This window comes from Podarcis bocagei (assembly GCF_964188305.1).
Source record: "Podarcis bocagei genome assembly, chromosome: 7".
NCBI lineage: Eukaryota > Metazoa > Chordata > Lepidosauria > Squamata > Lacertidae > Podarcis > Podarcis bocagei.
The window spans coordinates 61,263,134-61,274,238 of NC_138132.1; the positions used below are offsets into that span (position 1 = coordinate 61,263,134).

Sequence of the window (11,105 nt, forward strand, 5' to 3'; positions counted from 1 at the left end):
TTAGGGATGAGGAACCTGTGACCCAATGGTCGGGGCCATAGTCGTAGGCCATCAACAACACCTGTCTTGTGTCTGTCCCTACCCCAAACTCATTCAACACCAGGAGTCTATCTACAGCAGGCATAGGCAAACTCCGGCCCTCCAGATGTTTGGGACTACAATTCCCATTATCCCTGACCACTGGTCCTGTTAGCTAGGGATGATTTGCCTATACCGGGTCTGCAGTGTGAGCAAACAGATGGCCACAAATGACCTCAGGTTTATATTTATAGTTATTCTTGGTTGTAGTTGGCTCTTCCACCCGTAGATACCTGGAGCGACCTGCAGAAAAAGGGGGCAGAAACACTAAAAGCAACCCCTGTTAAACCATCACTGAAAGTGGCAACTAAAACAGCAGCAGAATTGGATAGTAAAGCCCAGAGGAAAAGATACAAAAATCCAGCATTGTCAGAAAGGAGTGACCCATTGCAATGAGTAATGTTTGATGTTTTATCGTGTTTTTAATGTTTTGTTGGGAGCCGCCCAGAGTGTCTGGGGGAACCCAGCCAGATGGGCGGGGTATAAAGAAATTATTATTATAGTAACCACATGTAGCACAACTTAATTTTAAATGGATGTAAAACGGTCCCTGGGGGCAGGGATTTAATGTCAAAATTTAGCACTGAACAAACAGAAAGGCCCCTGAAAAGCAGACCTCTCCTACAAACTGTGACCTCTCCTGTGAGCTCCTCAGAAACTAGTCTCCTGTGTGGCACTTGGAGGCAACTCCTATGCCTGGTCTACTGCTTCATGTTTTCAAGTGACTCTTGGCCGCTTTGATGCCGACGTTGTTAAGGTGGTGAGCCAAAAGGTTTCTGGTATGGAGATGCTGGCCTGGATCCAAAGAGCTCTTGCGTGAATGGAAAGGCACTTTCGCTCTTGGAAGACTCCCGCTTGTTGTACAGCACCTTCTCCCTCCCTCCTGGGAATGTCTCACCACCTGCCGTTTTAGAAGGTCATTGATCCTTGGGAATGCTGGCTGCCATCTGATTGTGTTAGATCCTGCCAAGCTGTCAATCTACAGCAGGAAGTGCAGAACATAAGAGTCTGCTGAGTCAGGCCAATGGCCCGCCTAGGCCAACATCAGTTCAATCCCCAATAGCATCTCCTAGTGAGTCTGGGAGATGCTGCTGCCAGTCAATATAGGCAATACTGAACTAGATGAACCAAATGGTAGGCAGCTTCATGTGTTTCTGTGATATACATGGAGCGGGTGGCGCTGTGGGTTAAACCACAGAGCCTAGGACTTGCCGATCAGAAGGTTGGCGGTTTGAAACCCCGCAAAGGGGTGAGCTCCCGTTGCTTGGTCCCTGCTCCTGCCAACCTAGCAGTTCGAAAGCACGTCAAAGTGCAAGTAGATAAATAGGTACCGCTCCGGCGGGGAGGTAAACGGTGTTTCCGTGTGCTGCTCTGATTTGCCAGAAGTGGCTTGGTCATGCTGGCCACATGACCCTGAAGCTGTATGCCAGCTCCCTCGGCCAATAAAGCGAGATGAGTGCCACAACCCCAGAGTCTGCCATGACTGGACCTAATGGTCAGGGGTCCCTTTACCTTTACCTTCTTAGAAGATGGTCCTATCTAGCCCAGGACTGGCCCTCTCCAGATGTTAGAGTCAATTCCCATTGGCCCCAGGAGGCATGACCAATGATTAGGGGAGAGGGGAGTTGTTTAGTCCATGAAACATCTGCAGAGAAGTTTGCACTGGCATGGCAGCAACTCTGAAAGAGTTCCAGGTCTTTTAGTAGGAAATGGAATTGGGCCCCTTTGGGCATGCAAATCTTGTCATTTGCTAAGCACAGAGCTGATGCCAATAAACCCACATCTTAGCAGCTTTCTGTGTTTATTTTCCAAGTTAGCAAGGTGCCTGCCTTAAAGCATTTCCATAACATGTTAAAGGTGCTTCACAATCATGAAAGCCGATAAGCTGACTTTGACTAGAATATCAAAGTGGATTACCTAAGATTGAGCAAATCACCTCCTTTTGAGCCAGTTCTCCAATATTAAAAGCATTTATGAAATACATACAAATGCACCATTGACCTACCAAAGGCTAGACCAGTTCATGGTTCATGATGCCAATTTATTATAATACAATGAAGCATGGGATTCTTGAGGTGGGAGATGCCAAGAGACACTGACTACAGGAAATATCTCTAAAATACATAGGAAATGGAAGTCTGTTGAACTGAACTTCAGCAGGCCTGAATGGGTCATGTTGCTAATCTTTCCGTCTGTATGAAAATTATGTACAGGAGGTAACAGCCCAGTCTGATGAACTGCAGTGACTGCTGTGTTGCAGCAACTTGCAGTGCTAAGCTATGTTATGCTGTCCTTTGTAGCTATACACATCAGGGGTGGAGGAACCCGTGAACCTCCAGCTGTGGTTCTGCTCTCAAGGTCTCACCAGCATGGCCAATGGCCAACCCTAAATGACTCGGGCCCCAAGAACCTGAAAGACTGCCTCCTTCCCTACAGACCCTCTTGGGTGCTGAGATTGGCAGACGGGAGCCTCTAGGGCACGGGTGTCCAAACTTTTTTCAAAGGGCCAGATTTGAACATGTGTGAGGGCTGACCAAAGTTGTTGACCTTTTTTAGGATTGAAGTTGCTGACCTTGTTTTACGGACTTTGGACATGCCTGCTCTAGGGTGTTTCTCTGCCATTAGAAGCACGGGGAGGTGGCCTTCTCTGTGGCAGCCCCTAAGTTGTGGAACTCCCTCCACACAGAGGTGCACCTGGTACTTTTTATTACACAGCTTCCAGAATATGTATTCATTCATTTAATTTTAATTAAGTTGATTGATGACATTTGTATATCACCAATTCTTCCAAGGAGCTCAAGGTTCTGTACATTGTTTTCCCCTCCCAATTTTATCCTCACAACCCTGTGAATGAGGCTAGGCTGAGAAACTGGACCAAGGTCACCCAGTGAGCTGCATGGCAGAGTGAGGCTTTGAAGCCTGGTCTCTCCCATGTCCTAGTTTTGGCACTCTAACCATTAACACCACACTAGCTCTAAAATGCAGATGACGTAAGTCTTTAACTTTTGACACTTTAGATGTATATCTTTAGGTTTGTTTTGATACACAGGCAGCCACAATAATCCAGCTACTGAAGGCAACTCATCATCTGCTTTAGCACAAATCTTGGGAGTGGTCTTGAATTCAACTGCACTAGAATCTGCAGCTACAGTAACTAAAAACCTTTCAGGTTAAAGCTGCTGTGTTAAATCTTGCTGCCCTGTTATACCTGCTTGCCTCGGGTTAAGCCTTTCCTCCCCATTTGCACCACTGCAATGCAGCCAATGCAGTAATCAGGCTTGAAAACAGCCTTCCATTGGCTCTAATAGAAAAGGGGAGAAAGGAGGCAGTGTGGTAGATCGAAAGCCCCATGGGCCTCATCTGGCCTCCCATCCCATAATTCCCCACCCCTGCTTGAATGAAAACCTTGATTATTATTTTTTGCAGTTAAGTGCACCAACATACAGTGCCAAATAGGCAGTGCATTTCATAACATTGCAGACAGAATTCCACTGACTGCTAACTCTTAAGAGACAAGGCTCCAGTTTTAAGATGCCCAATGTATGAGTTGAGTTTCCTTACAACAATATCAATAATCGATCAGTCCTCATTGAGCATACATTAGCACTGCAGGATATTAGTCGCAAAGTCTTGTATTTTCTCAAAACAGCACTGAATTTTTTAAATTTCTGCAGCACTGCAAAATAAAATATAAAAATCCAGCACATGTTTGAGGGTAGAATGTTGCAAGGCCATCTTTCAAATGCAGACAAGTCTTTAGGTCTTCAGACTAGCGTACAATCAATGTTTCTTTCTCAAATGAAAAAAAACACATCACTCTTAAAACCTGTTCTCTCGCCTTAAATGTTCTCACAGGAACATATTGGGGTGGATCTTAGCTTTCCCTGGGCACAACAGTTTGAAAAAAGCTTTTCTGAAACTCATGTGGCACAAAGGGTATAAAATGGGGTTAATGGCTGAATTCAACCACAGGAGCCAAAAGGAGGCTTCGTAGAGAGCATGTGGGATGCATTTCCCATGGCAAGCTGCTCTGATGATCATCAGCAGTGTGTAAGGAGCCCAACAAAGAGCAAAAATGCAGACGATGATGGCCAAAGATTTGGCCACTTTTTTATCCCGGGAAAGCCGGAACCGGCTAGCCATAGTGTTGGCAACCTCTGTTTTTCTCTTGGTGGTGGAAAGACTCTCCAGAGCTTTGTAGAAACCATCCCATGGGGATTTAGTCTGAAGTTCCACTTGCAAAGGCAGAAGATCTTGGTTGACGTTAAAATCGGCCGGCTGGCTCTGGAGGTGACCAATGCTGAGCTGCTGGACTGCGGGTTCAGCAAAGGAGGAACTGCTTGCTGTCTTCTCCTTACTCCTTTTCTGGCTCACTTTCATAAAAAAGTTGGGGTGTTCTTGCTTCTCTCGGGGGCGACTTTTGCCGCCTCTGTGACTGAGTGGCAGCGTCTCCCTCCTCAGGGGGGTCCTCTTCCTAATGTTGATGTAAATGCTTAAGTTGAAGTAGGAGACGCTGATGAAAGGAGTGAAGAACTCTATCGTGGAGGCAATCATGAGGAAGTACCAATTGTAGAAGAACTCAGCATAGCACTCTTTCTCGGGCAGGATGCTTCGATGTGCAATGTATTCCCAGCTGATGATTGCTGGGCCATAAAGGAGAAATGCTGCTACCCAGACCATGACCATTTTTACCACTGTGTTCCTGGTCATCCCCTTCTGAGCTCTGTAACTCACCTAGGTGGAAAGGTAAGAGGAAGAGTCAAGTGATGACTATACCATTAAAAACCCATTGCCATTAAAAAAACAGCCCATGTTGTTTCTGGGATTGTGGAAGTGCTCATGGAATAGCTGCACTAGCTGCTGCTCTCGGCCGGAGGCTGAAATTAATTTTCAGCCTTTCTGCAGCCAGGTGTGTGAAGGTTGAAAATAGGTTTGTCCTGCTCCCTTAGGGCAAGAAATGCAAATAGGTCTGAGAAGAGGGCTGGGATCGGTGTGATGGCTGCTGGTGTCCCAAAGTTTTCTGCTTAGAGCAGGGGAAAGTGGTGGGGACTGTGACATTAGCTCGGCAGGGATGCAGAGATACTTAGTGGGGGTTGGAATGATGTGATGAAGTTGGGTAGAATAAGGAAGGGGTGGCTTGAGCTTCACAATAGTGGGTGCCAGAGAGCCAGGGGTGGAGGGGGGTCACAAAGGAATTGGGACAGGAGGAAGAACAGCTTGGCAGAAAATGAAAGGCAAATGGGGGCTTTGGGAGGGGGTTTTATTTCTTTTGCAGAGGGGCAGCTATGGGTACCAGAAGGTGAGGTGGGGAGAGGTAAATACCACACCTCTAAAATCCATTTCAGCTACAGGTCCTTGAACAGGCAAATGCAAGAAATTTCCTAATATTCAAGCTATGACAGGAGTGTACATTTTTGCTTTGATAAGTGACTTCTCATGGCTGTTCTTTTGTACCAAGAAGCTCCTTGCGTGTGGATGAAATGGATGCACTCAAGCCACTTTGCGTTTTACTCTGGCTTGTGTTTACAATGCTAGAGGTGGTGGAGAAAGAGAGGAGGGGAAGGGAGCTTATTTTCCAAAGGAATGTGAAAGCCTCACAGTGTGCATCTGATTAGCATAGGGCAGTGAGGGCTGAGATTAATACCTAGAGGAAATTATGGTAGCACCACGAACAAAACGTTGGGAGGAGGAATGCAATAAAAGCACTTTCCTTTCACCGCAAGCCCTTTGATAAAGGGAAAGTGATCTCAATGATAGAACGAGGTCCAGAATAAAGTTGGTTTTGCTGCGGGTTTAGCTCTCACAGCTCCCTGAAGGTCACTCAAATTATTCAGGGTGGCTGGCTGGTGCAGTCCTGAAATGCTATGGACAAAGATCTGGAGCAGGGTTGGGCAGCTTGCAGTCCTAAGGCCACATGTGTCTGCCAAGGCTAATTTTATGTGGTCCTTGCACTAATTTCAGGTGGGTAGTAAGGAAAGGTGAAAAGAGGGGAAAGGGAGTGGGAGGGAGGGAGGGGGAGAGGGAGAGAGAGAGAGAGAGAGAGAGAGAGAGAGAGAGAGAGAGAGAGAGAGAGAAGGAGATGGCAGGGAGAGAGGGAGGTAGAGAGTGAGTGAGTGAGTGAGTGAGTGAGTGAGTGAGTGAATGAGAAAGGGGTGGAAGAGAGGAAGAGAAGGGTTGGCAGAAATAGAGAGAGAAAAGGAGAAAGAGAGAGATGGCAAAAAGAAAAGTGAATTGGGGTGGCAGAGAGACTGGGATGGCACAGAGAGAGACACAAAGAGAGAAAGAGTGGCATAAAAAGAGAGGGAAGGGGAGAAGGGAGGGCAGAGAAAGAGATAAAAGACACACAGAGAGAAAGAGATAAAAGACACACACAGAGAGAGAAAGGGAAGAGGTGGAAGAAAGATAAGAATCCCCACACACTTTGACTCTGGCCTCATCCACAAATATTATGCAGCCCCTAGGGAATTTGGCCCTCAGCAATTACAGAAAAAATGGAGCTACACAGCATATAACCAATTTTTCATAATTGGGAGGTATTGATAATGGGAATTACCAGTAACATACTGATGGAGTAACAGGAGAGCAAACAAAAGCAACTTCCTAGGTTGGCTTTTTGCTCAGGCACCTCCTCTCACTCCAGGGACACACAAGCAGCCCTGGGACTTTGGAAGGCCTTAAGAAACTCAGGGTGTCAGTAGTAGAAAGCGATGTTCCTTACCGCCTTTGTCACAGAGATGAATCTGTCAAAACTGATCAGAACAATGTTGAAGACGGAGGCGCTGCAGACCAGGTAATCGGCCACCAGCCAGAGCTTGCACAAGCCCTTTCCAAACTTCCACTCGCCTGTCAGGATGTAAGGGATGTACAGAGGGATGCAAAATCCACCTGTGGATATTGACCAAGAAACAGCACTGGTGAGGGAGTCTTAGCCTAGCTTTCTTACCAGAGAGACAGGTTTTGATGTGGAGGAGCTTTCAAACAAATATACATCCCACCCTCCCCATTACACAGAACATGAATTCTGAGGTGGCACAGTCAAATATCAGTTGGAGACCTCCATTTTGTCAGAATACTTAAGGCAGGGGTGGGCTAGGTGATTATTGTTTGCACTCCAGTTGTCCAGCTGGGGCTCTAGTTTTGTGTCTGCAATGAGGTTAGCTGACACAAGAGGGGGAGTCTTCCTTTGGTGGCCCTGCACTTGTGGAACTCTGTTCCTATGCAATACATCAGACTCCATCACTGCAGGGCTTTAAATAAATGGTGTGTGCGTGTGCGCGTGTATACGTGCATATGTAATAATTCATGCTTGTGAATGGGGGTGTATGCCATTTCCAGGACATATTTTATTTGCCATTCTGTGTAGAAAAATACATTATGGCAGTGTCTTCCTGGTGTATGTAGTGAGATGAAACATTCTGCAACCTTTCTTACACCACAAAAAAATCATACAGCTTGTACAGCAGGAATCAGTTCTCATTCTGCTTTCTCCAGACTTTCATTTGCTGCAAGCAGACAGCCAGTGCTACTAAATAGTACACTAAAGGTTCCTTAAAGATTTAGTTTAGCACATGTTTGTAGGCTCAAATACACGAGTGATTTCATATATTGCATGGTATTACAAGATAATCACTCTTGAGTGGAAAGCCCTCCCTTATTCCAGATGTTGCAACTGATTAGATGCCACATAAAAATAAAAGCCACCTTTAAGAGCCAGTGTGGTGTAGTGGTTAGAGTACTGGACTAGGACCTGGAAGACCAGGGTTCAAATATCTACTTGCCCATGAAGCTCACAGGGTGACTTTGAGCCAGTCCCTGCCTCACCGCCTAACCTACTTTGCAGGGTTGTTGTGGGGATGAAGAGAGGAGGGGGAGAACCATACACACCCTCATGAGTTCGTTGGAGAGCAAACAATACTTATTGAGAGGTGGTAGAAGCAACCTAATGCAATGTCTAATGATACGGCTGCAAGCTACAAATTTTCTCATGTACAATTAACCCAACCATGTGTTGTTGATCATCTGTATAATGCATATGCAAAAACATTTTCTAATCTTGTTTGTGCTTACAAATACACCTGCATAGTGACTTCCTCTATCTACTTACATACATGGTAAGCTGAGGGTGAGAAAGATAAAGCCACATAGAGGCCATTTCAATGGAAGTATCTTGGCTGCAGTTTACTGTTTATCATTTATACAGCGTGTTCATTTTGCCAAGTACCGTACTTTCATCTTGGGTTTCCCTTTACCAAAATCCCCATTGTGTATTATTGTTGTGTTTACACACACACACACACACACACACACACACACACACACACACCACATTTAAACCCTGCCTTTGCTCCAAAGAGTTCAAGGGAGCCACATGCTTCTCTTCAATTTGATCCTCACAACAACCATGTTGGGTAGGTACAGCTGAGAGACAGTGACTGGCTGAAGGCCCTCTCCCAGTGAGTTTCATAGATAAGAGAGGATTTGAAACATGGGTCTTTTTGGGCTTAATCTGACATACCAGCCACTACACTGCACTGATTTTGTTACACGCACACACACACAATTTTTCAGTTAATGTTTCCAAAGTGGTGCCCAAGTAAATAACTGCATTAAAACAATTAAAATTATAAATATCAAATTAGCCTAGCACACAGGAAAAACAATATTAAAACCCCCATCAATCAGCAGGAAATAGGCAACATTAAAAAAGGTTCTGTTCCAAAAACCCAGCAAAACTAGTTTGCTCACACTTGGTTAGGGAGCCATATGAAAGAGGGTGAAAAATGACAAAGGGTGTTCTGCTTCTGTGGGGCTGCAACCATGAAGTTTCTGCTGCTTGTGGAATCAGTCACACCTCCAAATAAGTTGAAACTTGAAACACGGTTTCATTGGCTGACTTTAAACTTTGGGGGCTTTCCATATATAATTATTAGTGTACCCCCCATGGGGAAAAGGGACCAAGAGAGGAAGCTTGGGGCCCGATTTCACTCCACCAGATCTAACTTTCTTGATCCCCTGGCCCAGTGTCCTTGAACCTTGTAGCCCAGAAACATCTGGGGACCCAACTCCCATCACTCATGACGATTGGCTGAACCAGCCAAGGGTGAAGAATACTGTCCTGGCCCCTGCCCCAAACTCAAGTTGTTTGTGGGGAGCTCCTTGGCTTCACTCACCTACTAAAAGATCAGCAATGGCCAAGTTGAGAAAGAAGAAATTCCCTTGGGTCCGGAGGCTCTTGTCCACCACGAAAGCCAAGATGACCAGCGCGTTGCCCAGCACCGTGATCAGAACCACGAGTCCCATCAGCGAGGCCAGTAGGGCGGAGACGGGCGCGGAGAACTGTCCGTGGTGCTGAAAGTGCCGCTCCTCGCCCGCCGCGCACCCGTTGCCCAGCGAGGCTGAGACGCTGGAGAAATTGGTATCCAGCCGCTCTTCCGCCATAGCTGCAGGGGGAGGGGAGGAGAGAAGAGGCAGGGCGGCCGGAGACCCCCAAATTGCAAGGGCGCGATTTAAAAAAAAAAAAAAAAGTATTCGTGTTACAAGAACGACGAGAAGCGTTTCATTCCTTGACTGAGACGCTCTACTTGGGAGAGCGAGTGAAGCTTCTGGCTTGAGCGCGGGACTTGGTCGGCTTGTGTGAGTCAGCGGTCGATGGGCTCCCCCCGCCCTCCGGCTGGTGGGGGAGGACGGAAAATGAACGGAGGGACGCGGCCGGGGGATCCGAAAAAGAAGCGGCGGAGATAGAGAGGCGAAACGCAGAGCGATACAACCTGCTTTCCTACCTAGCGCATCTGCCAGAATCTGCATCCAATTCAATGCCATTCCCTTGTACGCTTGAAACTTGCAGAAGGGGTGTGTGTGTGTGTGTGTGTGTGTGTGTGTGTGTGTGTGTGTGTGTGTCCCTCTCCCGCTTAGTGCTGGACTACCGAGTGAACAGACTAAGCACATGCTTAGGCACTTTTTCCTTAGCAAAAAAAGGAAAAAGAGAGGGTTCGTTTTTTTAAAGAAAGAATTTGATATTTCAAACGACGACAACGACGACAAAGACATAAGGGCAACAAAGAGCACCCAAGTGCAGTAGGGGAAAATCAGAACTTTGATAGACGTCCTATCTCCCAAAGCCACACTCTCCCCACATTTTTCTGTTCTCTTTTTATTATTTATCCCCACCTAAACCAGGGGGTGTCCAACAAAAGCAGATCAAAATAGCGTGAAGAAATCACATCTGGTCATGCGTTGCAATAAATCCATGCTTTGTTATTTTAAAATTTTGTTTTTATGCTTGAATTACATATGGGGAGGGGGGGGGAAAGAGACTATAATCCTTTCAGTGCTTAGAGACTCCAATCGTCTTAAATCCAGCCCTGGCCCCACTATATGGACTTTGGTCCTTTCCCCTCCAGATCTTGCAGTTCTCCCTCCTTGTAGATTCCAGAGCTTTGCTGAATATTATTTCAATTGAAAGCATTGCAAGGTACAAAATGGCTCCTGTTGTCCAGCGGAAAATGCCTACAGCTGTAGAGCGTGGGGACCATGCTTTCCCCTCTAGCCAATGGGGAGGGTGGGGGGAGATAGGACTCTTATCCAACAAACTTTTGGAAAAACCAAAGTGATTGTGGTTAAGTCAGCATAAATGGACAAGTTTCTAGAACAGAGGAGGTGGATGTGTGGCCTTCCAGATGATGCTGGACTACAGGTGACCAGGGAACACGCTAACTGCAGCCAATCCAATGTGAATCAGGCTTGGGGAACTTGGCTGCCTCCATCCCAAATGTTGGACTGCAACACATTTTCTTTTGCCTTAAGCTTTGTTCTGGGCAAGTAACTCTGAAACAGGATGATGCCACAAAGCCAGTTTTTTCCTCTTTTTTGCCACTCATACACCAGCAAAGCTCACTGACAAACTGGTACAGGTGCAGAGAAGTTCAACCAGGTTGGTGAAACCAAGTCTGATAATGAATTGTTGAAAGAGCTGGACACGTCTAGGCTAGAGAAGGGATGACTAAGAGGAGACGTGCTAGAGGTCTTCA

General features: G+C 46.4%; 1 protein-coding gene across 1 annotated transcript; it reads right to left on the reverse strand.

Moving 5' to 3' along the window:
• Positions 1–1,862: 1,862 nt before the first annotated feature.
• LOC308590874 (histamine H3 receptor-like) lies at positions 1,863–9,947 on the reverse strand. Its single transcript, XM_081201208.1, has 3 exons — positions 9,249–9,947; positions 6,797–6,963; positions 1,863–4,812 (listed from the first exon to the last, which is right to left on the reverse strand). Exons 1-3 carry the CDS (start codon positions 9,895–9,897, stop codon positions 3,928–3,930), a joined length of 1,701 nt encoding a protein of 566 aa, XP_081057334.1. The 5' UTR covers positions 9,898–9,947; the 3' UTR covers positions 1,863–3,927.
• Positions 9,948–11,105: the final 1,158 nt, after the last annotated feature.